This window comes from Myotis myotis, unplaced genomic scaffold (genome assembly GCF_014108235.1).
Source record: "Myotis myotis isolate mMyoMyo1 unplaced genomic scaffold, mMyoMyo1.p scaffold_m19_p_1, whole genome shotgun sequence".
NCBI lineage: Eukaryota > Metazoa > Chordata > Mammalia > Chiroptera > Vespertilionidae > Myotis > Myotis myotis.
In genome coordinates this window covers 130282009-130309993 of record NW_023416313.1, presented here as the reverse complement: position 1 = coordinate 130309993, position 27985 = coordinate 130282009, and the positions used below count along the sequence as shown (strand labels likewise).

Sequence of the window (27985 nt, the reverse complement as noted above, 5' to 3'; positions counted from 1 at the left end):
TCGAACTAGAGATAACATTTAGGCCTCAATTGTGTTTCAGCTCCAGGCCCAGGAAAGCAGCAAGGCTAGGTGGGGCAGTGCCATGGCTGCCTCAGGACCAGCTGTGATGGCCAATCACCCTGCCCTGCCCTGCACTGAACAATAAGTGGACACCACGATCCTGAAGGGACGCTTGGGAAGCTCATGAATATTCTCTTGAGATCCTCCCTTATGACCTCTCCGAAAATGTCTACATTTAGACAAAAACTCTTAAGATGAAGGACCTAGTGAATCTCTCTCTCTCTCTCTCTCTCTCTCTCTCTCTCTCTCTCTCTCTCTTTCGTCTCTCTCTCTCGCAGTGGTCGCCAATTGGTGGTCCTCAGACCACTGGTGGCTCCTGAGGTCCGAAAGGTTGGCGATGGCTGCTCTAGAGCTAGTCGGTGCCATTCCCCCTCTCCTTTCGTCAGGCAGGTATATCCTTGCTTTCTTTCTCCGAAGCTCCAAGGGCCCTTCTTTTGCTCTGTAACTTGAGTCCTGAATCCATGCAGACCAGCTGGCTCTCTTCTACCTCTGTGACTTTCTACATAAATTTTCTCTTATAATTTGAGTTCTTGGCTATAAATTTTTTCTCAGCTGATCTCAAGAACTGAGATCTAACATCTGGTGCTGTTTGGCCACTAACAAAACCAGGCATATTAAAATCATTGGTGTTCTGTGATCTTAAAAATGCTACGGTTACTTCCAACTAGTTACAGCGACTGGGATTAGTTTTACTTTCAAAGGACTGTCCTAACATAGCTTGGGCTGTTTCCAAATTTGGTTATTGTTATATTGTTGGACTCTTTGAAAATCAATAAATACTTTTAAAATAAATGAATACTTCTAAAGTGTTTTAAAGTTAATTCTCTAGAGCAGTGGTTCTCAACCTTGGCTGCACTTTAGAATCACCTGGGAGTCTTTTTAAAAATCCCGATTTCTGGGCCTCATCCTCCAGAAATTCTGTTTCTTTGTTATTAATGTTGTGGCCCCACCCCATAACAAAGAAACAGAATTTCCAGAGGATGAGGCCCAGAAATCAGGATTTTAAAAAAATTCCCAGGTGATTCTAATGTGCAGCCAAGGTTGAGAACCACTGCTCTAGAGGTTCTCAAAAATTTCCTGTCATCTCTCTGATAGCACAGTAGATAAATTTTAATTTGTGTCAGTTATCTTCCAGTTGTAATTGATTTTAAATAGTCAAACACTTGTTGAACTCCTAATTTGCCCTAGATTCTGTGCTCAGCTGCTAGAGGTAGAAGAGGAGTACAAGTCCTGCCTTCCCTAGAGAAGCTCACTTTTTATGAGGGAGATGCCCTGGAAGCAGCTGAGACCACTTAACAAGTAGTGTCTAGGGCAGCCGTGGGCAAACTACGGCCCGAGGGCCGAATCCGGCCCGTTTGAAATGAATAAAACTAAAAAAACAAAAGACCGTACCCTTTTATGTAATGATGTTTACTTTGAATTTATATTAGTTCACACAAACACTCCATCCATGCTTTTGTTCCGGCCCTCCGGTCCAGTTTAAGAACCCATTGTGGCCCTTGAGTCAAAAAGTTTGCCCACCCCTGGTCTAGGGTGTGTGAATGCAGAGAAAGGGAGAATCTGCTGGCAAATGTATCCCGGAGATAGGTGGGAAGTGGGACGTTAACTTGCTGGAAAAAGGAGGAAGAAAAGGCCTTGTAGTCAGGGAGCAGTATGATGAGGCAGAGTCTTGATGAGTGTCAAGCAACTTAGAGAATAGAATTAATAACATAATGTGAAGTGTTCTCTGAGGTTCTCATTTGAGTAATGTAATGGTAGTCTTAATTAAACATGAAGTGAGGGTTAAATTCTCAGAGTTGTTTTACCTGTGTGTTGGATGTGAGAGAATCTTAAAAAGATACTCTTAAGGTAAGGAAACTGAGGCCCAGAGAGAATTCTGGCCCCCACGCTTGTTAGCCATAGGCCAGCCCCAGCACACACCTCTGATGCAAATACATGTGTTTTGTCACACTGTCTCCTGAACTAATAGTTATTATTGGCTTTCATTTACTTCAATAAAATGCTCTTCAATATTATTATTTTTTAAAATATATTTTATTGATTTTTTTACAGAGGGGAAGGGAGAGGGATAGAGAGTTAGAAACATCGATCAGCTGCCTCCTGCACACCCCTTACTGGGATGTGCCTGCAACCAAGGTATATTCCACTGACCTGAATCGAACCTGGGACCCTTCAGTCTGCACGCCGACGCTCTATCCACTGAGCCAAAATGGTTAGGGCCTTTCAATATTATTTAAAGAATTATGTTTTAATGTAGAAAATAAAGAATAGAAATAAAAATCTGACCTGCTTTTCATTTCTTAAGAAAACAAAAAGCATTGAAGTCTTATTTTTAATGTTTTGCCTTATTATAAAGGGGATTTATCATAGATGTTTGCCAAGTTGGATTATAGGTACATCAAGGGCAGCATTTTATGGCCCCTTCCTCAGATTTCATGGTTGCAAGTTAGGGCATCTAATGGGTTTACCATAGAGCTGCACATGATATCGCACTAAAGCAGGTCATGGAGTATGAGAATAGTTGTAATGCTTAATTGTTTGACCTTTTAACCAAGGAAAAAAACCACACTTTTATAGGTTTAACTTACTGTGATATTTCCTTCTATTCCCCTTCCATTCAGGTATCTCCAGGTCACCGTAGTGAAAAGTACAGCTCATGCTCAACAATATTTTTAGATGACAGCACAATTTGCCAGCCTAATGTTAGAATCACCGTGCAATGGTGAGTACAAATAGGTAGCTCAGGGCTCAGTGACAGACCCTGTTGCTAAAAGGATCCTACCCACATGTAATTCCATCTGATTGTCCTTCTCAGTGATCGGGTTAAGAAACTGGTGTCAATTATGATTTCAGTTTCCATTTTAATCTTAGAGCGGATGGAAGAAGGGAAAGGCCGTTGGCAAATACAAAATTCCCCCCAAAAGTTTTCATATTTACTTGATGCATTACTATTGTTGAGACATTGTTAAACACCATGAAAGGAGAGATGCTTTTTATTGAATATTTCTAGAAAAAAAAAGTATTTCTTTATGAGATACAGGCTTAAAACAATGTGTACCACTTTGGAAGCTACTCTTGGAAGAAGGACTGGCTTGTCCCCTACCGGCACCAGAGTGCATCTGCTTTTACATTCAGTTTCTTTCCTGCCAGATTTTCCCCTGCTTACTTTTTTTTCTGCACTATTTCTATGTTAAAATTCACTTCTCCTTCCAGGAAAAATGTATCAAACCAGTCTTAAGGAACAACTTTTCAAGCTAATTTCTTTGTGGATAAAATGTGTTCAACTGAGATTTTAATTTTATAGATGTATTAAATATATATATGTATATATACATATATGTGTGTATGTGTGTATATATATATGTAAAACTAAATTTATAGACACTGTATCAATCCATATATAAGAAAATCACAGCAGAGAAAAATGAGAGAGGTGAAGTTTTGGAAACTTCGCCACAGTCAGGTTTATACTTAAGCGAACATAACTTCATGATGATGAAAACTATTCATTGAGTTCTGTGAGTATCACATACTCCACAATTGGAGATGCACTTTAAAAAACCTTAAGATGAAACTTTTAAGCTTATTTAAGAGCCAAAGAAAACCAAACTAGGATGTAGAGCTTCCTGAATCTCATTGGGGTGTTCAAGGAATATTATCAGTGTCTCCCTGGGGTATGAGTATTGATATTCCAGAACACAGTTTGGGAAATGCTACCTGAAAATATTAATGTTCTCATTCCTAATTGTACTTTTCAGTCCTAAAAACATAATTTGTTTATAAACTTAATTTTATTTCTGTTGTACCAGCTTTTTTTGCTAATTAAATTATCAGTAACTTCTACTTTACTTAAAAACAGCAGGTTCACAATCATAATACTATAACTTTCTTCTCTCACTTATAACAATAGTCGAGATCAAACTGTTTCTTAGCAAAAATTGAGCCCCATCTCTACCTAAAGTCCTGAACTTTGGCAGCTGTCACATAATCGTTTAGTCTTTTTTTTTCAGCCAGGACACTAAATCCATGAGTAAAAAAACCCACTTCGCTCTGCCTCTATTCCATAGCTTTTGAATCAAAGGGTTCTGATGTTGCAGTGTATAATTCAAAGGTAGTTTTAAAGATTAACTTTGCTCAGACAAGTAGGTGTTATGCTATTTTGTTCTCCAAATTAGTCTAATTTTTGGAAGTACAATAAGTTTTAATTTGTTCTCATCAAGATTTGAAAATGATCATTCAGTACATTTACTATTGATGAAATAAAGGTTTACTGAGAAAATTAATAGCACTAATTGGCTTTTAGGTATGGTTTAGAAAAAATGTTATGGGGTAGTAGTGCATTGTTCTCAATGGGGTGCATGAGACTTATTAGAATCACTTAGTAACTTTTTTCAAAATAATGTCTCTAAACAGATGTATTCCATTCCCTCTCCCCTAACACACAAGCCTTTTGATAAGCTGAGGAAGGATGGGAGGCGTATTTTATGAAGCAAAGCATACAGGGTGCTTCTGATTTTAACCCTAATTCATGTGTTCTCAAACTGCACATTACAATCACCTGAGAAGCTTTCAAAACAATCCCAAGTCGTACCCAATGCCAATTAAGTCAGATTATCTCAAGGTGGGAGAAGGCTGTTTTTAAAGCTCCTCTGATGATCCCAGTGCACAGCCACGCCTGGGAACCACACTGCCTGGTAGAGTGTAGATGGAGAACGGCTTCTCACTCTTGGTGGGACCTTGAGCAAGTCAGTTTTAAGCCTTGGTTACCTTCTCTGTAAAATGGGTGTTGAATTAAATGTCATCAAAAGTTCATTGGTTCCTTTCAGTTTATGCTTTAATTCTGTGATTTTAAAATCAATTTGACATGGCTCAGTGAGGTCTCTGTTCAATTCCCGGTCAGGTCACATGCCTGGATTGCAGGCTCGATTGCCAATGTGCGGTGTACAGGAGGCAGTTGATCAATGATTCTCTTCTAACAGTATATTCTCTAGCGTTTTGGTTTTCTTAATTTTTCTAAAAGCCAAAGAATTACAAGGTGAAAAGTGCCCAGGCTATACTGTTCTGAATAAGGATTTTGTAGCCACCGGGCAACTGGGAAGGTCTTTCCTCACCACATTTAAAAAATGTCTTCAGCCCTAGCCAGTTTGGCTCAGTGGATAGAGCATTCATCTGTGGACTGAGGGTCCTGGGTTCGATTTCGGTCAAGGGCACTTACTTGGGTTGCAGGCTCAATCTCCTGCCCTTGTTGGGGGTGTACGGGAGGCAACCAATCGATGTGTCTCTTTCACATCGATGTTTTTCTCTCTGTGTCTCTCCCCCTCCCTCCCACTCTCTCTAAAAATGGAAAAATATCCTCAGGTGAGGATTAACAACAACAAAGAGTCTTCAGACCTAACATAAAATCAATTGTTACAATTTTTTTTTCTCAGCCTGGCATTAGCAATATATTACCACATAAAGAACAGGTGAGTTTTTAAACCTGTCTTGTTATTCTAGCTAATAAACATACAAGATATAAAGTTTAGTGTTAGATTTTAACTATAGATATTATTGGAGTAAGCTATAGTGCTTTTATTACATTGTGGAAGCGAACCATTTGTTTTTGTCTTAGGACTCTTAATGCTTAAGTTATTGAGGATCCCAAAGAATATTTGTTTATGTAGGCTATATTGATATTTACTGTATTAGAAATTAAAATTGAGACTTTAGAATAAGTCCCTTATATGTTGAAACATGTCTTTTTTTATAGCACTGTTGACATTTTCAGCAGGATAATTCTTTGCTGTAGGGGGCTGCCTTGTGCATTACAGGATGCTTAGCAGCATCCCTGGCCTCTCCTCACTAGATGCCAATAGCACACTCTTCCCAGGCCACATTCTAAAACAAAAAAATGCCTCCAGCCATGGCCATATGTTTCCCCGGGAGACAAATTCATCCACTAGAGCAGTGATGGAGAACCTTTTGAGCTCTGCGTGTGAGCATTTTGAAAAACCCTAACTTAACTCTGGTGCCGTGTCACATATAGAAATTTTTTGATATTTGCAACCATAGTAAAACAAAGACTTATATTTTTGATATTTATTTTATATATTTAAATGCCATTTAACAAAGAAAAATCAACCAAAAAAATGAGTTCACGTGTCACCTCTGACACGCGTTTCATAGGTTCGCCATCACTACACTAGGGAGCCATAGCATTAACGTAACTCTTTATAAAAGATAATTATTTTCCACAACAAAAAGTTGAGTGGAAATTGTCACTTATATATATTTTTGCAAATCTCTTTATGTCTGATTTAATAGAACAGCTGATTCTCATGTATACCCTGTCTTCAATCCTCTGTGATTACTTCAGTCATCTCAATAATTCGTTTTGAAGAAACAATGTGAAGGCCCAGCCTCATGTTGCTCTATAGCTAGAAAAGGGTGTGTTTTTAAAGTCTTCAGATAATTATGGATATTCTTTGATACTGTACTAGAAGTCCACAAGCGCCGGTTTGTTAAATTAGTTACAGTGGGATTTTAAATCATATTTATGAACTTGCAGTAGGTCTCTGTTAAATTAATACTCATTCCTATATCTTTTACACTGAATGAATCTTTTTACTTGTATATAATTTATAATATTATTCATTGGTTATTTGGAAAGTATTGGTTCACAGGTCTTTATGCAGTAGTAAAGCTCACTTTTGTTAGTCAGCATCATATCAACACCAGTTTTACCAGAAAAGCCTAAGTATTGAAAAGCTGTCAAGCTCACAAAAAAGGTACAATTTCCCCCTAATATTGAGTTTTAGCTTGACAGCTTGAATTGTGTCATTGGCAACAAATAACACAAGTTATTTTCCTTGAAGTGACAGGCTCACTGTTCAGTTTTGAGAGAATGACAGTTGTATAAAGATGTTATTCAATGAAAAAAAGTAGCTCGCTCAGCTCACAACTAAGTCACAAGTGCTTTTACCTAACAAGCACATTTCAGTATGCAGAAGTGCTTAATGTATACTTACCCCTTATTCGGAATAGAAAAAGAAGAATCAGCCATTACTAATTGTTACTGCTTTATCAAAGATGTTCTTAAGTAAAGCAGAATTTGTGTTTCAACAAGAGGCAGTGAAAAATAAAATGACTACTAGTACAGTGTAGTATTCCTGCCTTGATTCGTTCTCACAAGCCATGACTTTTGCTTTTATACAATGGTTGCAAATGTCAGTGCAAATGGAGGCAATGCCTTAATATTTCTGTAAAAATAGTTTGGCCTCATGGGTCTCCTGAAATGGTCTAAGATAGTGGTCAGCAAACTCATTAGTCAACAGAGCCAAATATCAACAGTACAACGATTGAAATTTCTTTTGAGAGCCAAATTTTTTAAACTTAAACTATATAGGTAGGTACATTGTTATTAACTTAATTAGGGTACTCCTAAGGCTTAGGAAGAGCCACACTCAAGGGGCCAAAGAGCTGCATGCGGCTCACGAGCCGCAGTTTGCCGACCACTGGTCTAAGAGAACCCCACAGGCCTGCAAAACACACTTGGAGAACCACTGTGTAAATGAGCAGAGTATGTTAGTGTGAAAAATTAAACTTAAAAGAAGAAGAAGAAGACTGGTTGCCCTGGCCTGCGTGGCTTCAGTTGGTTGGGAGCATCATCCCATACACCAAAAAGTGGCGGGAGTGTTTGATTACTGGTCAGGGCCATACATCAAAAGGTGGCAGGTTAGATCCCCAGTTGGATGCTTGCAGGAGACAGCCAACCAATGTTTCTCCCTCCCCCTTCCTCTCTCCCTCCCTATCCTCTCCTCTCCCTTTCTTCTTCTCCTCCCTTTCTTCCTCTCCTTCCTTCTTCCTCTCCCTTTCTTCCTCTTCCTTTCTTCCTCTCTGTCTCTCTCTCCCTTCCTCTCTAAAATCAATGGTCTGGTCACTTTTAAAATACAGAGGCAAATTTTTAACTCAGTCTACTTAAAAGTGGCAAGAAGAAATACATAATAATATAGGAAACTAAAAAGAGAAAAAAACAGAAAAAATGAATCTCATATTCACATGAATGGTTGCCTACCCCTCCTGCTTTATAAAATGTTCCTGTGTCTTCCGATGTGAGCTTAGAGGAGTGGGCAATTAATTTGGTTGTCTAGCATTGCCTATTAGGGAAGGTCAATGCTTATAAAGGCAACTCTGGCTGGTCATTGTAGAAAAAATTTCACAGAATTTGATGTGCTGAGTAAAAAGAGGTCAGAAAATTCCTACAGGATCTAAGAGAAGAATTTGTAGAAGGACTTTCTTTGTTGAAGGTTAAGCTCCCTCCACCCCTCTCTCTACTCCCAGCAGATGTGTTACTAAGATAGTAACAATTCCTGGATTTGTTTCTTAAATCACTTTCTTATTTTTTAGAGATGCAAATAGATCTGAGGACATTTTTGATGAAAGGTTACATCCATTTACAGTAAGTGCCAGTTGTATTAAAGTTATATTTCTCTCTCTTACAATTGTGTTTATTTTATGCTAATTTGCTTTGAAATTAATCACTAGAAGAAAATTACTCCCTCCAGCGTGAAGTCAAAATTATCTTCCTTTAAGTTTTCTTCCCCACCCCATGTTGCATCTAATGATTTTACAAAACAAATATATAAGAAATATGTCAGCAAGAACTGAGTTGTAGCTTTGTATAACTAGTAAGCTAAAGTAAGTCAACATGCTCCTCCCAAAAAAGTATCTTTTTAAAAGATAATTTTCAGTAAAATCAAACAATATGAATATTTGTAAATAAACCTAACAGATATTTTAAGATCTCTATGAAGAAAATTAAACAGCTATTTAAACTTTGGGTTAATTAGAATGACAAAAGAATTTCAAATTCACTTCTTCAGATGCTCTATAGCAGCGGTTCTCAACCTGTGGTTCGCGACCCCTTTGGGGGTCGAATGACCCTTTCACAGGGGTCGCCTAAGACCATCGGAAAACACATATATAATTACATATTGTTTTTGTGTTTAATCACTATGATTTAATTATGTTCAATTTGTAACAATGAAATTAGGGGTCTCCACAACATGAGGAACTGTATTAAAGGGTCGCGGCATTAGGAAGGTTGAGAACCACTGGTCTATATGGCTGGTGACCACTGTACAGCACAGCACGGCCTTAGAGCCTGATGATTACAGGAAACTGAAAATACATTTTCAGAGTTGATTGCAGAAGTATGACATGGTGATCAACAAGACTTTTGAACCTAAAGATGGTTTATGTTTAGATAGAATTTTGTAGAAGGAAGGTGGAAAGGAACATATCAATTTTCTGAGGGTGTGCCTGTATTTATCTTTAATGAGTGTTGCTATTGAATCACTGTTTGTATTGAAATCAATACACATATTGATTTCAGAGAGAAAGGGAGAGGGAGACAGAGATAGAAACATTAATGATGAGAGAGAATCATTGATCAGCTGCTTTCTGCACGCCCCCCGCCGGGGATTGAGCCCGCAACCTAGGCATGTGCCCTTGACCAGAATCGAACCTGGTACCCTTCAGTCTGCAGGCCGATGGTTCATCCACTGAGCAAAACCGGCTAGGGCTCACTGTTGTTTTTTAAGGCCTCATTGTTTATATTTAAAAGACTAAAAGACATAATTATCTTATCCAATCAAAATTATCTTAAGCGGCATGTGGGCACAAACAGACTATGATATCAGGGGCATGTGGGCACAAGCTATCATAAAAGTACTTCAGTGTTTTTCTTCAGTGGATACTTACTTTGCATTTTTTCTCCTTTCAGCATGAAATAGTTCCAGAGGAATACTTTAATCATAATCCTGATTCCGAAAGTATTTACAGATTTATTCACCCTTTTTTCAGTGCCACAAAGCTAACAGCTGAATGGGCAATAACAACTTTGGTAAGATAGTTCTTTCAGAAAGCATCTTTTCTGTCCACAGGGTATGATCTTGTTTTTCAAATACTAGTAAAAGTAGGTTCCTGAAATGATCATCAGAACTTTATTAAGGGAAAATTATCAAAGGAAGTAAAATGCACACATTTGAGCTTAATAATCATGATTTAACATATCCTTGCTTTTCTCATCACAACACAGTTGCTTTTAAAGGCAGCAGGAGAGATACTCGGTTTCTTCCTCCACACCTCAGGAGACACATGCGCATGCAGTGCACACACAGGCACACATACAAGGCGTGCTGTGGCATAGGATGGGGGCAATAGCAGACCCTCTGGGCCCCAGGCAGTGACAGGTTCAGTGTAGGTCTAAGCTGAGTTGCAGGCTGGATTCCCCAGGCAGTTGTAATGTGTGTCCTGGTTGAGAACTAGAGCCCTAAATTCTCTGTTCCTTGGATGATGGGTGTTCATCCGTCCTTGCTGTCCTCTTGTGCCTGCCTGTGACGTTGCCAGGATTCTAGTGCCAGTAGGATCTAAAAGGGCTTTGCTAGTTGCCTGCTCAGCTACAGCTGTATAAGAACCATTGTATCATTCATACAGAATTCCTAAGGTAAGATTTTATCAGTTGGAATGAGTGGTCCATTCTAGTGAGAAGGAATGGGGATTGTATCACGCCTCCCTCGGGCTGTCCTAAAGGGGAAAGTCTCCTGCATGGTCTGGAGGGAAGAGTACTTAGGTCAATGCCTCCTCCTTCAGTTAACATTTTGGCGAGGCAGCCTGTGCTTCTGAATAGAGACCCTCAGTGGGCACTGGACCAGACACAGGCCTTTCCATGGAGCTGCCAGCCATCTGGAGTGCTGAGTGCATGCTGGGGAGGGGCAGGAGTGGTGCTCTCTTAGGAAGAGCTAGGTAATACAGGAAGGAGGGCGTCTGGGTGGAAGAGGGTGAGTCCTTTGTAGGCGAGTTAAGTTTGATGCACCTGTGAGACAGCAGAGTGGCAGTCTCTAGTAATGGTTTGAATATATGGAATTAGCATGAATCTGAGCTACAGTAGGAAATTAAGATTAGCTGTTCCAGTGCAGAGGAAGACTATAAATGAAAAGTGTATAGAAGAGAGAATAGTGACAAAGAGTTAGATATTCAGTGGCTATTTATGGAATGAGCAACTTCTTGCAGCATTTTGACCACACTCTCTTGACATCACCTATCTTGCCTTCTTTTTTATTATTTTCTCCTGGTTTTGCCACCACTCTAAGCCATTTCTGGGGACTTCTTCCTTCAGTGCTGATAGTCCTTACAGATCTAAGTGCTGAGGATAGAGGGGAAACGAGGTTGAATAAAGCTTTTTGCTTATGTTCTTATAAGGAAGACATACATATTTCTTTAAATGAGTTTTGTTAAAAAGATGAATATTTCAGGTAGTAGTAAATACCAAGAAGGTAGAGCAGGGTGAAGTGATAAAGTGATGACAGGGGCTTGAAACTCTAGATAGAATGATCAGGAAGAGCCTCTTTAAAAGATAACATTTGAACCCTGACATGACTGAACTGAGACAGATGAGCTCTGGTGTGATAGACAAAGGGGACAAGTGCCAGATTCGGAGACAGGAACGTTTTGTGTATTCGAGGAACAGTGAGGTATGGCCAGTGTGGTCAGAGTGTGGAATGAGGGAAAGAATGTAGGGCATGAGAGCATAGAAGAGCAATGTCCTATCTCACAGGGCTTTGTAGCTTCCAGGTCATGGGAATAAGGTACATTTTCATTTGTTTGATGGGAAACCTTTGGCAGATATTTAGTAGGATAGTGAAGTGCTCTTAATTAAAGAGGCTCTCCTGGCTGCCTTGAGGAGAATAGATAGTAACTGGGAGGCCGAGTGGGGCCGAGAAGCCAGGGATACAGGTGAGAAGTGACAAATAGAAAGTGGTCTGATTACAAGAATTGCTAACAGATTGGAGCAGGTTAACTCAATTGAAGGTTTTGGCCCAGCACCTAGGCAATGGTGTGCCCTTTTTGACATTAGGGAATGCTTGGGGAGTGGAACTGGGTAAAGAGCTCTGATTTGTATGGGCAAAGGCACTAATGACCTTAGCATTGTGCTTTCAGGAGAGTGACAGTGCCAGGCAGACCGCAGCGGGTTAAGGAGAGAATGAGACATGAGAAGCAGCATCGGCATTCACTGTGAGCAAAAGGAGAGGAAGCTTTCTAGGGGTTGGGGGGGTGGGAAGCACGTAAACGCATATTGGGGAGAATCTCTGGCAGACAGGGAGGGTTCTTCAAAAAGAGGTAATTGTGGGAGGTGTTCTTCAGAAGTGGGATGGGATGGACTTCACTGCTAGAAGAGTTTCAGTGAGAAGAGAAATCTCAATTCCACTGTCACAGGAGGGCAAGTGGTATAAATGAACGAGTATTGGCACATACCACGTCTGCGGTAAAGTTACGGGAAGTGGAGAGATTGCCAATGTTGTATAAGTGCCTCTAATTAATCCCATCAAGTAGACAGTTGAACTTTGTAAGGAGGTTCATTCTTAGGATATCTGAGAGCACTGAGTTTTGCGGGGGGAGGGTTGGTGGAAATTTTCACTAAGAATGCATAATGTTCAATAACCATTTGTTTTCTTAAAATACAGTTGAGTTTGAAGAGCAATAGCAAATCAGAGCTGTCAATCTGATAACCTCCGACAGTAAATATACTCTTTAAAATTGGACATTTTTCTTTTTGTAAAATGGCATGCATACTCTTCTATAAAGCACCCTTTGAAATAACAACAAATCCCAGCTTGCCTGTAAAATCTGTTTTTAGCTGTTAACTTCACCCAGTTCTTTGTAGAATAGACATGTAATACATGTGAGGAATTCATGAAACTTCACCAGCTACCTGGTGAGCCAGGGAGACAGAGACTGGCAGCTCTGCTGCCACCTGAAACCAACAGACCGGGTTGTGTAAGACGGAGGTGGAGTTCATAAAATGATGATGGAGATGTGAAGATTAGGGGATATAAAAGGGCTACCCCTTGTGTGCATGTGTGTTTCTTACAAAGGCACTAAGTCCAGGAACACCTGACAGTTGTAGAGACCTGCCTCAGACACACCTGTTTGTACTGCCTGTCCTGCTGCACCACCCAGCAGCCACTGCGGGGCTGTCTTGGTGACCAGGGTTTATCTTCAGCTTGTGCCACAAAAGGACTAGTTAATATGTAAAGAAGGTACAAATGTGATCAGTATTACCAGGGATTTACGTATACAAGTACTATGTAAAATCACCATATAACTACCAGCCAGGTATGAAACAGTGCACGTGGCAGGCACTTGAGTATCTACACTGGGCCCTTTACAAGTGGAAAGGTAGCAACATTTCTTCAGGAAGTCCTTTGCTAAGATGTCCATTCATTCCTGTGACCAAAACTTGGCCTGGAAATTCACATGGCAAAGTAGGCAACAGAAGTATCTCATCTGCAACTGTAACTTGGTCTCTGGCTTTGGCTGGCCAAGCAGTCTCCATAGAACCCAAGAATAAAAGGCATGTCAAAAACAGGTGAAAGTTTAAGTTCTTACTATAGCACTTAAACCCTGAAATAAAACCAAAGACCAGTGTTCTACTTTTGCAGGTTTACTTAGAAAGACTTTTATTTTATGCTGAGATCGACATTTGCCCCACTAACTGGAAAAGAATTATTTTGGGAGCTATTCTTCTTTCCTCCAAGTATTTGCATGATCAGGCTATAAGGAATGCAGACTTCTGCCAAATCATCAAGGGCATTACAGTCAAGGACATGTGAGTTAGCAAGGTTTTTGTGAACTTTCTTACCATTTTCCAATAACTTATATGCGCCAATAAAGTTTACATATTAAGAAATATTTTTAAAGGTTACATTATGCAGAGAACTGAAGTAGGCAAAAATTACATACATTTTTAATCTACATTTGCTGTAACAATTCATATTCCTCCTCATTAACTATTAGGTCTTCATGTATTATTGTTATACTAATCTGTGATAATTTGAAATGTATTTCTCTGGTGGTTATTGGCAACCATTATACAAACTCACTTCTGAGAGCAACAGTACTTTAATTATATTCATGGCTTTCCTAAAGCAGTCTAGCTACCAGTTCCAGTCCTTTCCCCCCTCCCCTCTTTATTATTATTTATTTGTTTCAATAAGACTTTTCATTCAGTATTATTTTGTATTAGTCTCAGGTGTACAGCATGGTGGTTACAAAATCATATACTTTACAAAGTGTTTTCCCCAATATTTTCAGTACAACTTGGCACCATACATAATTATTACAGTGTTATTGACTATATTTTCTATGGTTTAATTTGTATCCCCATGACTATTTTATAACCAATCTGTACTTCTCAGTACCTTCACCTTTTTCACCCAGTCCCCCTCCCTCTTCCCTTCTGGAAGCCATCAGTCTGTTCTCTATAACTATCAGTTTGCTTCTGTTGTATGTTCATTTATATTCTTTAGATTCCACATACAAGTGAAATGATACAGTATTTGTACTTTTCTGATTTAGTTCACTTAGCATAATACCCTGTAGGTCCATCTGTGTTGTCACAAATTGCAAGATTTAATTCTTTTTATGGCTGAGTAATATTCCACCACTTTTTAATCCATTCATCTGTTGATTGGCACTTGGGTTGTTTCCATAGCTTAGCTATTGTAAGTAATGCTGCAATGAACATAGAGGTAAATATATTCGTTGAATTATGTTTTGGGCTTCTTCAGATATATATACCCAAAAGTGGAATTACTGAGTCATAAGGCAGTTCCGTTTTTAATTTCTCAAAGAAATGCCATACTGTTTTCCATAGTGGCTACACCAATCTACATTCCCACCAAAAGTGCATGAAGGTTCCTTTTTCTATACATCCTCACCAACACTTGCTGTTTGTTGATTTATTGACGGTAGCCATTCTGACAGGTGTGAGGTGATGTCTCATTGTGGTTTTAACTTGCATTTCTTGGATGATTAGTGATGTTAAGCATCTTTTCATATGTCTATTGGCCATCTGTATGTCTGCTTTGGAGACACTGAGGTCCCATGTCCATTTTTTAATTGGATTGTTTGTTTATAGATGTTGAGTTGTATAAGTTTTAATTTGTAAAAAATGTTTACAAGATTTTTATTAATTGAATTATTATTTTTTTAGAGAGAGAGGAAGGAAGGGGGAGAGAGAGAGAGAGAGAGAGAGAGAGAGAGAGAGATCAATGTGAGAGTGAAACACTGTTTGGCTGCTTCCTGCACACCCCCTACCAGGGATCAAGCCTGCTACCCTAGCATGAGTTGTGTAAGTTTTTTATAAATTTTGAATATTAATACCTTATATTATTGTCAAATAATGTTTTCCCATCAGTGGGTTGTCTTTTTATTTTGTTGATGATCTTCTTTGCTGTGCTAAAACATTTCAGTTTGATGTACTCCAATTTGTTTATTTTTTCTTTTGTTACACTTGCTTGAGATGCTCTATAAAAAAAATATATTACTAAGGGAAATGTTCCACATTTTACTGCCTAATGTTTTCTTCTAGGAGTTTTATGGTTTTGAATCTTACATTTAAGTTAATAATCAATTTTGAGTTTATACTTGTATATGGTGTAAGAAGGTGGTTTAGTTTCATTTTTTGTATTTATCTGTCCAAATTACCCAACACTATTTATTGAATAGACTGTCTTTATCCCATTATATGACCTTCTATCCTTTGTCAAATATTAATTGACCATGTAGGTGTGGATTTATTTCTGGGCTTTCTGTTCTCTTCCATTTATCTACATGTCTGTTTTTATGCCAGTACCATGCTGTTTTGATTACTATAACCTTGTAGTGTAGTTTGATATCAGATAGTGTGATACCTCCATCCTTGTTCTTTTTTTCTTGAGATTGCTGTAACTATTCGGGGTCTTTTGTGGCTCCATATAAAATTTTGGATTATTGTTCTATTTCTGTAAAATACACCATTCATATCTTGATAGGAATTGCATTGCATCTATAGATTGCTTTGGGTAGTATGTACATTTTAAAGGTGCTCATTCTTCCTATCCATGAACATGGTATATGCTTCCATTTACATGTATCTTCTACAGTTTTTTTCTTCAGTGTCTTATAATTTTCTGAGTACAGGTCTTTTACCTCCTTGGGTAAATTTATTCCTAGGTATTTTGGTGGGTGTTTTTTTTTATGCAATTGCATATGGATTGTTTTTTAGTTTCCCTTTATTTTTAATCTTTATTGTTGAAAGTATTACATATGTCCCCTTTTTCCCCCCTTTGACCTTTCTAGCCCACCCCTGCCCCCCACCCCAAGCCTTCACTACCCTATTGTCTGTGTCCATGGGTTATGCTTATGTACATACACATTCTTTGGTTGATCTCTTCCCACCCACCGACCCTCCCCTACCTTCCCTCTGAGATTCCACTGTCTTTTCCATGCTTCTATGTCTTTGGATCAATTTTGTTCATTGGTTTATTTTGTTCATTAGATCCCACTTATGAGTGAAATCAGTGGTACTTGTCTTTCCCTGACTGGCTTATTTTGCTTAGCATAACGCTCTCCAAGTCCCTCCTTGCTATTTCAAAGGGTAAGAGATCCTTCTCTTTTACTAATAGTTCATTATCTATAATAATAAAAGTGTAATATGCTAATTAGACCAGAAGTCCTTCCGGACGGACGAAGCAGGGCTCCGAGGTGAAGCCCGGGTCCCGGGTGCCTGCCAGCAGCCGGAGGGAAGCCACACAATCCAGTCTCTTCTCACTAGTCCACTCCCAGCCACCCTCCCTTTGTCTAAGCTCAGGGCAAATGGCCACAAAAAGATTGTGTGCTGGCTCTTTAAGAGGGCACCTGGATTTCTAGCAGATCCCTATCTCCTGCCTCTCCCTGGAAGACAGATCCCTGCTTATTTTCACAGCCAGACATTATGTGGGCTCCTCTTCCCAGCTCTGGTGCTCTGGGCTGGGTAGCTTGGCATGGAGCTGAGACCCCTCGCTTTTAAGAAGGGATCTTTGTAGCTGAGATATCCCTATGGATTCTCAGACACTGCATGTGGGTGCTGGGGCCAGCCCTTCCTTCCAGTGTCACGGTGGCTTCTTCATAAATCCTTGGTTATAAGAAATCTGTTCAGGTAGTCTTCAATTGGTTATTCAGGTTGAATGTTCTATATTTTAGTTGAAATTCCAGTTCGGTCCTGGGAAGAAGTGAGTATAACTTTTACCTCCTCTGCCACTCATCCCACCCAGTGTTTTTCTGTTGTTTCCAGTCCACTTTTAAAGGGCATACATCTGGCCTTTAGAATAAGTGTTTGGCCACTGTTATGGTCTTAGGGCCTCTAGACTATTGATGGGGGTGCTTATAGCTTAAATCTGAGTCACACCGTGTATATCTGCATTTACTTGTCTTTTCCTCCTTTATATCTAAAGTCATGTTGTTAAAGAAACCATGGTAGAAAATTAACCCCATGTAAATGTTTCAGGTCCCTGTGCTCGCTCCTGCTTTTTAAAGAGCATTGCACGTGTTTGAAAGTAGGTCTGATGGTTTAGCAAGCTCCGACCTCTCAGGCAGGTGGAGAAGTCTAAGTTCTTCACGTAATAGTGTAAACTGAAGAGTCACCGTTATCTTGCTGGTGGCCATTAGCAAACGACATGACAGCAAATAATAAACTTGAAACAAATGAAAGCACTTTTGGAAGTCGCAGAAGCTAAAGTGACCTTGACACCACTGTCATCAGTCTTCAAACTGGCCCCTTGGAGGAAGTATAACTTGTACTCATGAACACTAGCCCTGCCATGATGGCCACTGAGATTTTCTCAAAACCTGCAACTCAACTGGTGGGGCTCTGGTTCTAGTTATAACATCAGAGAACATGCAGGGAAATGTATGAGTTTGCATAGATGTGAGCCCTAGAGGAAATGGTGGCAGTATCAAGCCACAGACTCCTTGTAAAGAATGCTTTGTGTGTATGAACAGAGAAATACCAGGAGCTATGTTTATGATAGGCTGCTTTTATTTATGATCTTTAGGAATTGGAAGGTATTATAACACTGCTTAGTATACATCGGTGTCAAGCCCCTGCTGCTGACTACTATTTGTAATGTTCTCTTTTGAATCTAAATTGAAAAATTGGTGTCTATCAGCTTTTCCTTAAAACTTTCCAACATCTATGTATCTTTTTAGAATATTATTTCCCTTCAAAAGAATAAGTTAAACTGAGCAGCTGCTATTCAGAAAATTTGTTGTGTTTGTAAACAGTATGCCATTCAGCTGTCTTGCCATTGAAAAACCAAAAAAGTCCATAAAAATCAACCCAAAACAAACAAAAAAAACCCCAGATGATGCATAATCGTTAGACATAAGGCTTTCTTCCATGATTAAGCCTCTATTAGTAGACTGGTAATCCTATGAAGGTACTATATTTCTTCACAATTAACATATATTAGTGAAGGAAATATAAAAAGGATGATAAAGTGCATTTATTCCTGTAGTAAATTAAGTCCTGTTTAGCTGATTATCAAAACATTATCTGATTTACATTTCTATAGGCTTATGGTCATATGAACAGGGAATTAATTTTGGAAGTAGGTTCACTAGGTTTAAAGTTTAACAAGTGAGAAAACCTCATCTCTGCTTATATTCTGACCCCTCTCCATGCAAGAGAACATCAAACTTTTGTTGACCTATCCAATGAATAAAATACTAAAACTTTGAAACTAAGACACCAAATATGTTTAAAAACCCTCTCATGTTTGTTCGGGTAGTTACTATTTTATTAATTAACTCTATCAAAGGATGACTGGAAGTAGTACAGTTTACTAATTTTATTTAACTACTTGGCAAGTGACAGCAGTATGGTCACATAGCAAAGTACTGCTCCCAAATTTCCTTTCCTGCTTTATTGAACTCACCTCTTCTGTTCCGGCAAGGGTCAGGGGATGCCGAATGTCTCGGGATTCCATTCCCAACACGGGAGAATTCTGAGTCTGACTGCCATGCTCTATTAGTACAGCCAAGACGTCTATCTTTAACCTTTCTGCCTTCCAAAGTTTTAAAAGTGCATCCAGTTCTGTCACAGTGACAGTTTCTCACCCCAGTAAGATTAAAGTGAACAGAAGCTCGCATATGCTCTTTGACATTAGCCCCAGGCCCCGGGTGGAGGGGGGGGGGGGGAGGTCCCTTTCCCATCAAATGTGGCACATTTATTTATTTATTTATTTATTTATTTATTTATTTATTTACAGAGGCCCGGTGCATGAAAATTATGCACGGGAAGGGTCCCTAGGCCTGGCCGGTGATCAGGGCCGATCATGTTCCCCCACCTCCCTGCCTCCTCCTTCCCTCACTCCCTCAGCACCCTGCTGCCACCTCTGGTTGCCTGCCATGTTCCACGCCACCCCCTGGTGGTCGGTGCACATCATAGTGAGCGATCAAACTCCTGTTCTTCCGGTCGAACTCCCGAAGGGACACTTTGCATATTAGTCTTTTATAGATAGAGATTTATTAGCAATTAATCCTTGTTGCCTGGAGTTTCCCCCCTCAGAGATAATAGTGGTGGCTCTCAGTGGATTCATTTGTTGCCATGGTGATGTGCCCACTCCTTTGGTTGGCACCTCTCTACTTTAATAAGCCCCTTCCCGTTGTTGGCCTGGTGAAAATGTCTGCAAGTTCCTCAGAGCCTAGAGACAGCACACACCATTCCTTTCTTCTGAACACTAGAGTGAGGCCCTGTGAGTGAGCGAGGAGCATGAATCTACAGCTGCACTAATGGGACTTGGATGAATGAGCCCCAAGTCAGCAGCAAGAGTGAACAAGAGATAGGGGACCTCCTCACCCTTGCCCGAAACTCAAAGTACTAGAGGCAAAAGGGACCACAAATAGCTGTACCTTGTTTGTTGTTTGAACAGTAGTGTATTAGTCCAGCTGGGTAGCCTTTATTTGTTTCAAAGCAAAACTTAACAACCATCTTAGTAGCTTAGAAGGATAATTTTGAAGATAGCCTCGTTGACTAAAATTGTCCCGTGTTGGTTTTGTGTTTTCCTGCTTCCCCAGAAGTGACTTGGAAAGGCAGTATTTATATCTACTCCAATTTCGTCTTAATGTTTCTGCCAGTGTCTATGCCAAATACTATTTTGACCTTCGGTCCGTAGCCAGTGACCACGGACTGCCTGCTGTGTTTGCCCCCCTTCGAAAAGAACGGGCACAGAACCTAGAGGTAAGGCTGTTTTCTGCCAGACGCCAAAACCGCCATCTGTGGATACGTCATATTATGTAGTGACTGGGAAAATTGAAAGTTTTTTAAGCTAACACATTGAATAAGACTTATTAACTCTTTCACATCGTATTGCTGGTATCTTTTATGGTTTATTTGAGAATCCCACATTATAAAAAAAATTTATCTCTTCTGTGACCATGATTCAGAATAATTTAAATCAAATTTAATCTTTGATGGTTTTTTTACACTGTTCTTTTTTCTAACCATACATAAATAATGTCTTACAATTGTATCACTAATCATATCTACAAATATGATCTGCTTACCACTCTTAACTCAGTTTGCAAATTCATGTCTTTTCTGTATATATCACAGTTCAGTACCTTTAGTTTGTTAGACAAAACTAACCTGAGAGAGCGATACTTAGATTGTAGAATATGTATTTCAAACACTTGGTGTAGAAAGTACATGGGTTTTTAATGGAAATTGTAAAGTGCATGGCACAAAGTAATATTTATGACTTAAGACTTTGGTTTGTATGCAACAAAATTATTCACAACTAAAACTGACACTTTTAAAATGGACACTTTCTGTGGTACTTTGGTGGTATTTTAAATAAGATGTGTTTCCACCTCAGTTAATGTGCAAGTGAAGTAGTACCTTATGGTGCTTCAATCATTAGAACTTTCCTACCTTTCAATAAAGTACAGCACATGCCTGTCTCATTAAAATCTGCTTAAAGTATATACTAACTAATAAAGATTGGATAGAATTTAAATAGCTGAGTAAACACTGATTTGCCCAAGTGTATGTTTATTATAGTCAAGGAACCAAGTTTACAGGCAGCAGATGATATTGTTCTTAGGAACCTGTCATGCCTTTGACATCGCTGAGAAAACCCAAACTTTAAAAAATTCTAAGTTCCCCTTTGCGCTGGAAATCTAATCATAGTCCCTAAATGACTTACCTTAGTGAATTAGCATAAAGTAGATCCCAAGGACTTAGCAGTGTAGACCACAGCTTTCCAAAGAGGCAGTAACTATAATCCATGTAAAAAAATGGGACCGTGTGGCTTATTAGTGATGCTTTCTTTGTGAAGGCTGCAACTCCTTTATTTTGAATGTACCTGTGCTCTATCTCATTTCTCCTCCTAGGCCATTTCCAGATATTGTGAAAACAAAAACCTGTGCAGAGTGGCTATAAAAAAATCTAGCAGCTGTGATAATTTTACTGATAAGCAGTATGCCAACGCCATTTTATCTTAAACTAGAAATGAGGGGCTGTGACATGATGAACCCCTCACCTACAATAACTGGAGAAATGTCAGCGCTCCTGCTCAAAAACCAACAAAGCTAGTATTCCTCACCAGGGAGAAATGAGGGGTTGTAATATTATAAGCCCTTTGTCTACAAGGTGAAGAACTAAAAAAATATCACCTTTCCAGCTCAAAAACCAACCAAGTTAGTATTTCCTCTTTTAAGGAAGAAATGAGAGGTTGTAACATCATCAACTTGTCATCTACAAAAATAAGACCTGGAGATAGATATATCACCTTTCCTGCTCAAAAACAAGCAAAGTTGGTATTCTTCTCTTATAAAAAAAAAAATTGAAGGGTTATAACTTCATGAACCCTCATCTGCAAGGGCATGGACTGGAAAAATGTCACCCACCGCTCCTGCTCAAAACCCAGCAAACTTTTTCTCTCTTAAGAAAGAAGTGAGGTATTGTAGCATCATGAACCTCTCATCTACAAAAAGAACTGGAAAAATATTAACTTATTGCTCAAAAACCAGCAAAGCTATTATTTAAATTGATTTTTAGAGAGGGAGGAAGGAAGAGAAAGAGAAACATCGATGTGAGAGTGAAACATCCATCAGCTGTCTCCTGCACGCCCCCTTCCAGGGATCCAGCACACAACCTGGGCATGTGCCCCAACTGGGAATCAAACTTGCAACCCTTCGCTGAACAGAATAACACCCAACTGCTCCTGTTCAAAAACCAACTTACCCACACCAGCCGGGGCTTATCTGCCTTATTTGTACTCTTCATGAAAAAAGGAGGGGCTGTGTCATCATGAGGCCCTCATCTACAAGTACGAGGACTGTAGAAATATTATTTCTCCTCAAAACCCAGAAGGTAAGTGTTTCCTGTCTTGAAAGAGAAATTAGAGTTGTATCATCATTATGAGCCTTTCATCTACAAAAACAAAAACTAGAGAAATATCACCTCTTTTGCTCAAAATCTAGCAGTTATTATTTCCGCTCTTAAGGGAGAAAATAGGGGTTGTAACATTATGAGCCGCTCATCTACAGTTACATGAGAAATATCAGCTATCCTGCTGGAAAATTAAAAAAGAACCCACTGAATAGAAGAACATATTCACCATGATACATTCCAAAATATATAAAGTACTCATACAACTCAAACCAGGAAGACAAACCATCCAATTGAAAAATGGGCTAAGGACCTGAATAGACACTGCTCTAAAAGGGCATACAGGTGGCCAGTAGACAAGAAAAAATGCTCAAGGTCACTAATCATCAGAGAGATGAAAATAAAAATCTCTTAAAAGTGAAATGAATAGTTGTAACATCATGAGCTTCTAATCTAATCTAAAACAAAACAAAAACCCTCAAGATGTATCACCTTTCCTGCCCAAAAACGAGCTGTTAGGGCTCTTATAAAAAATGAAGCGTTAGTATTTTTAATTTCTGTTTTGATTATTTTAATTACTACAGGATATTACATTTGTTTATTTTTTTTTTATTGCTTAAAGTATTACAAAGGGTATTACATATGTGTCCTTTTCTTCCCCCCCGCCCTTGACAGTCCCCCAGCCTCCCCTATCCCCCAGTGTCTTATGTCCATTGGTTATGCTTATATGCATGCATACAAGTCCTTAGGTTGACCTCTTACCCCCCTCCCTCCTGCCCCCCAACCATCCCCGGCCTTCCCACTGCAGTTTGACAATCTGTTTGAGGCAGCTCTGCCTCTGTATCTATTATTGTTCAAAAGTTTATAATGGTCTCTATTCTCCATGAATGAGTGAGATCATGTGGTATTTTTTCTTCATTGACTGGCTTATTTCACTTAGCATAATGCTCTCCAGTTCCATCCATGCCATTGCAAATGGTAAGAGTTCCTTCCTTTTTACAGCAGCATAGTATTCCATCGTGTAGATGTACCACAGTTTTCTAATCCATTCATCTACTGATGGGCACTTAGGCTGTTTCCAGATCTTAGCTATGGTGAATTGTGCTGCTATGAACATAGGGGTGCATATATCCTTTCTGATTGGTGTTTCTGGTTTCTTGGGGGATATATTCCTAGAAGTGGGATCACAGGGTCAAATGGGAGTTCCATTTTCAGTTTTTTAAGGAAACTCCATACTGTCTTCCATAGTGGCTGCACCAGTCTGCATTCCCACCAGCAGTGCACAAGTGTTCCTTTTTCTTCACATCCTCTCCAGCACTTGTCGTTTGCTGATTTATTGATGATAGCCAGTCTGACAGGTGTGAGATGGTACCTCATTGTTGTTTTGATTTGCATCTCTCAGATGATTAGTGACTTTGAGCATGTTTTCATATGTTTCTTGGCTTTCTGAATGTCCTCTTTTGAAAGGTGTCTATCTAGGTCCTTTGCCCATTTTTTTGATTGGATTGTTTAACTTCCTTTTGTTAAGTTGTATGAGTTCCCTATAAATTTTGGAGATTAGGCCCTTATCAGATATGACATTGGCAAATATGTTTTCCCACACAGTGGGTTTTCTCATTGTTTTGTTGATGGTTTCTTTTGCTGTGCAGAAGCTTTTTAATTTTGATGTAGTCCCATTTGTTCATTTTTTCTTTAGTTTCAAGTGCCCTAGGAGCTGTATCAGTGAAGAAATTGCTTCGGCATATGTCTGAGATTTTGTTGCCTTTGGATTCTTCTAGAATTTTTATGGTTTCCTGTTGTACATTTAAGTCCTTTATCCATTTTGAGTTTATTTTTGTGTATGGTGTAAGTTGGTGGTCTAGTTTCATTTTCTTGCATATATCTGTCCAATTTTCCCAACACCATTTATTGAAGAGACTATCTTGGCTCCATTGTATGTTCTTGCCTCCTTTGTCAAATATTAATTGAGCATATTGGTTCGGGCCGATTTCTGAGCTCTCTATTCTATTCCATTGATCTATATGCCTGTTCTTGTGCCAGTACCAGGCAGTTTTGAGGACAGTGGCTTTGTAATACATCTTGATATCTGGTATTGAGATCCCACCTACTTGGTTCTTTTTCAGGATTGCTGCAGCTATTCGGGGTCTTTTTTTATTCCAGATGAATTTTTGGAGAGTTCGTTCTAGATCTGTGAAGTATGCCGTTGGTATTTTAATGGGAAGTGCGTTGAATTTATAGATTGCTTTGGGTAGTATGCACATTTTAATGATGTTGATTCTACCAATCCATGAACATGGTATGTTCTTCCATCTTTTTATGTCTTCCTCTATATCTTTTTTCAATGTCCTGTAGTTTTCTGAGTAGAGTTCTTTTACCTCTTTAGTTAAGTTTATTCCTAGGTAGCTTAATTTTTTTGGTGCGATGGTAAATGGGATTGTTTTTATAATCTCTCTTTCTGAAAGTTCACTATTGGTGTATAGAAATGCCTCAGATTTCTTGGGGTTAATTTTGTATCCTGCTACATTGCCAAATTCATGTATTAAGTCTAGTAGTTTTTTGATGGTGTCTCTAGGGTTTTGTATGTATAATATCATGTCGCCTGCAAATAAGGACAGTTTTACTTCCTCTTTTCCAATTTGGATGCCTTTTATTTCTTCTTCTTGCCTAATTGCAATGGCTAACACTTCCAGTACTATGTTGAACAGGAGTGGTGAGAGGGGGCATCCCTGTCTTGTTCCTGATCTTAGGGGAAATGGTGTTAGTTTTTGTCCATTGAGTATGATGTTGGCTGTGGGCCTGTCATATATGTCTTTTATTATGTTGAGGTATGATCCTTCTACTCCCACCTTACTGAGAGTTTTTATCAAAAATGGGTGTTGAATTTTGTCAAACACTTTTTCTGCATCAATTGATATGACCATGTGGTTTTTTTCTTTCAATTTGTTTATGTGATGTATCACGTTTATTGATTTGCGGATATTGTACCATCCTTGCATCCCTGGGATAAATCCTACTTGGTCATGGTGTATGATCTTTCTGATATACTGCTGGATCCGATTTGCTAAGATTTTGTTGAGGATTTTGGCATCTATGTTCATGAGGGATATTGGCCTGTAATTCTCTTTCATTGTGTTGTCTTTACCTGGTTTTGGTATTAGGGTGATGCTGGCTTCATAGAATGAGCTTGGAAGTGTTCCTTCCTCTTGAATTTTTTGTAGTAGTCTGAGGAGGATAGGTTTTAGTTCTTCCTTGAATGTTTGGTAAAACTCCCCTGTGAAGCTGTCTGGTCCTGGGCTTTTGTTTGATGGAAGCTTTTTGATGACTGCTTCAATTTATTCCATATTTATTGGCCTGTTGAGATTTTTAGATTCTTCCTGTTTGGAATGTTGTATTTTTCTAGGAATTTGTCCATTTCCTCCAGGTTGTCTACATTTGTTTATTTTTGCTTTCATTTTTGGAGAAAAGGGAAATTATCTTTTAAATTTTTTTTAAAAGTTCTAGTTAGCCTACATGACATTCTCTTTTGAGCATTGGAACTCTCATTTAGAAAGCTTAAAGTATATTTCTATGTACTAAAGTTTCAAATGCTTTAATGTTTACTTTGATATTGGGGGGGGGGGAGGAAGCGATTTTTTTGACATTAGAAAATTTCTTAAATATTTTTTGTTGTTTCCTAAAGCAAAATGGATACTCTTTTTTTTCCCATTATTCATTGTTTCCTTTCCTCCTGAACTTTCTGGACATTGTTGCTATATATGAATTATTTTAAATATGAGCTTTAATTTCAGCTTTTCAGCCTTTGAAGATTTCTCTTTTTTTTTCATTGATGTTAGAGAGAGAGGAAGGGAGGCAGAGAGAGAGAACGAAACATAGATGTGAGAGAGATAACACCTGTCGTTTGCTTCCTGTACAGTCCCTGAGACCCGGGATCAAGACCGCAATCAGGAATCAAACCCATGACCCCTCAGTGCATGGGAACTAAGCCACCCAGGCAGGGTGAAGATTTCTCTTTAAAATAAATAACTATTCTCATAAAAATCATATATCCTATAGTTTTTAGCCTTTGAAAATTAATATGTAACTGGTCTAAAAACTGCCATAATGAACTAGTAAAATGGAGATTTCTGGTGGTACAGAAGCTACATGAAAGTAGTTGCTGTTCTATTTTTCTTTCCAGGAACTATCTTGCTAGCAGGTAGCTTTTGCTAATTGGTACTTCCAAGTGCTTATCTATATATTAGAGGCCCGATGCACAAAGATTCGTGTAAGAATGGGCCTTCCTTCCCCTGGCTGCCAGAACTACCTTTGCTCTGGCCAGAGCTGCCTTTCCACCTTCACTCCAGCCCAGAGGCCTGGAGTGGCTGGGGTGGTGCGGAACGCCTGCGTCATTGTCATGGTGACAACACAAGCGTCCCGCCCTGCCCCTAGCCCAGGGGTGGGCAAACTTTTTGACTCGAGGGCCACAATGGGTTCTTAAACTTGACCGGAGGGCCGGAACAAAAGCATGGATGGAGTGTTTGTGTGAACTAATATAAATTCAAAGTAAACACCATTACATGAAAGGGTACGGTCTTTTCTTTTTTTAGTTTTATTCATTTCAAACAGGCTGGATCCGGCCCGCGGGCCGTAGTTTGCCCACGGCTGCCCTAGCCGCTCCATGCCTGTGTATGCAAATTAACCTGCCATCTTTGTTGGGTTACTTTGCATACTCACTCCTGATTGGCTGATGGGCGTTGGAAGATACAGTCAATTTGCATCTTTCTCTTTTATTAGTATAGCTATAAAAGCCTAAGTGACCGTTACAAACAAACAACCGAAACAACCTGTCAACCAGTCGCTATGATGCTCACTGACCACCAGGGGGCAGATGCTCAATGCAGGAGCTGCCCCCTGGTGGTCAGTGCACTCCCACAGCCAACCTTGTGCAGTCCCCCTGCCAGCCAGCTTCCCATGATCCCGCCGCCCAGCTGGTCCCTCCCCGTGGCCGCCGGCCAACCTCCTGCAGTCCCTCCTGCCTCCCCCCAGCCAGCCTCCATGGGCCCTGATCACCAGCCAGGTCTAGGGACCCCACCCATTCACGAGTTTGTGCACCAGGCCTCTAGTATTGAATAAATTACTTATTCTACCTATAATGCATTCCATTAACTATTATTTCTAGAAAGTACATTTTGATTGATTGTGATATACATCTTGCTTTCCCTGTGGGACTATGATGCACTATTGCCTCCTTGAGCTAAAATGTGTCTGTGATGTCATTGTTTTCTTTCCTACCTCTGCAGTTACATTGGCAAATTCTAATAGCACATTTCCAAGGAAGAATTTTAAAAATTTAAACAGTTCAGTGACATTTCTTTTTCAGGTTTTCAAGCATAACTTTTTAAAAAAAATTACAGTTGAAGGAAATGAGTGGAAAATAATTCACTAGAATGATAGTACCCTTTGCTCCTCAGTCTATGAATTTCAGCCATCTTTCAAGATTTTTTTCCTGAACTATCATAGCCCCCAAATTTTTAGAATTTGCATTGTCCTTGATTTGTATAGTTTTACTCAACACTACAATTCTATATTTACAATTTTACAACTTAAATCATAGTGGGTTATAGTGTGTACTTCCCTCAAGTTTTTGTTTTTAGTCCTCAATGCTACTCCCACCTTCAAACCTCCTCAGCCCTTGACTCAATCACTAACACT

At 39.3% G+C, this 27985-nt stretch overlaps 1 protein-coding gene across 1 annotated transcript in view; it reads left to right on the top strand.

Moving 5' to 3' along the window:
- Nucleotides 1-397: 397 nt before the first annotated feature.
- Nucleotides 398-27985, top strand: part of LOC118670789 (cyclin-Y-like protein 1) — a 49527-nt gene continuing 21939 nt past the window's right edge. Inside the window, exons 1-9 of the mRNA XM_036338198.1 lie at nt 398-446; nt 1792-1808; nt 2682-2782; nt 5490-5525; nt 8446-8497; nt 9824-9943; nt 13542-13708; nt 19978-20140; nt 21295-22276. Of these exons, the coding sequence (XP_036194091.1) occupies nt 398-446; nt 1792-1808; nt 2682-2782; nt 5490-5525; nt 8446-8497; nt 9824-9943; nt 13542-13708; nt 19978-20140; nt 21295-21405 (816 nt within the window). The 3' untranslated portion in view covers nt 21406-22276. The remainder of the gene's footprint in view (nt 447-1791; nt 1809-2681; nt 2783-5489; nt 5526-8445; nt 8498-9823; nt 9944-13541; nt 13709-19977; nt 20141-21294; nt 22277-27985) is intronic.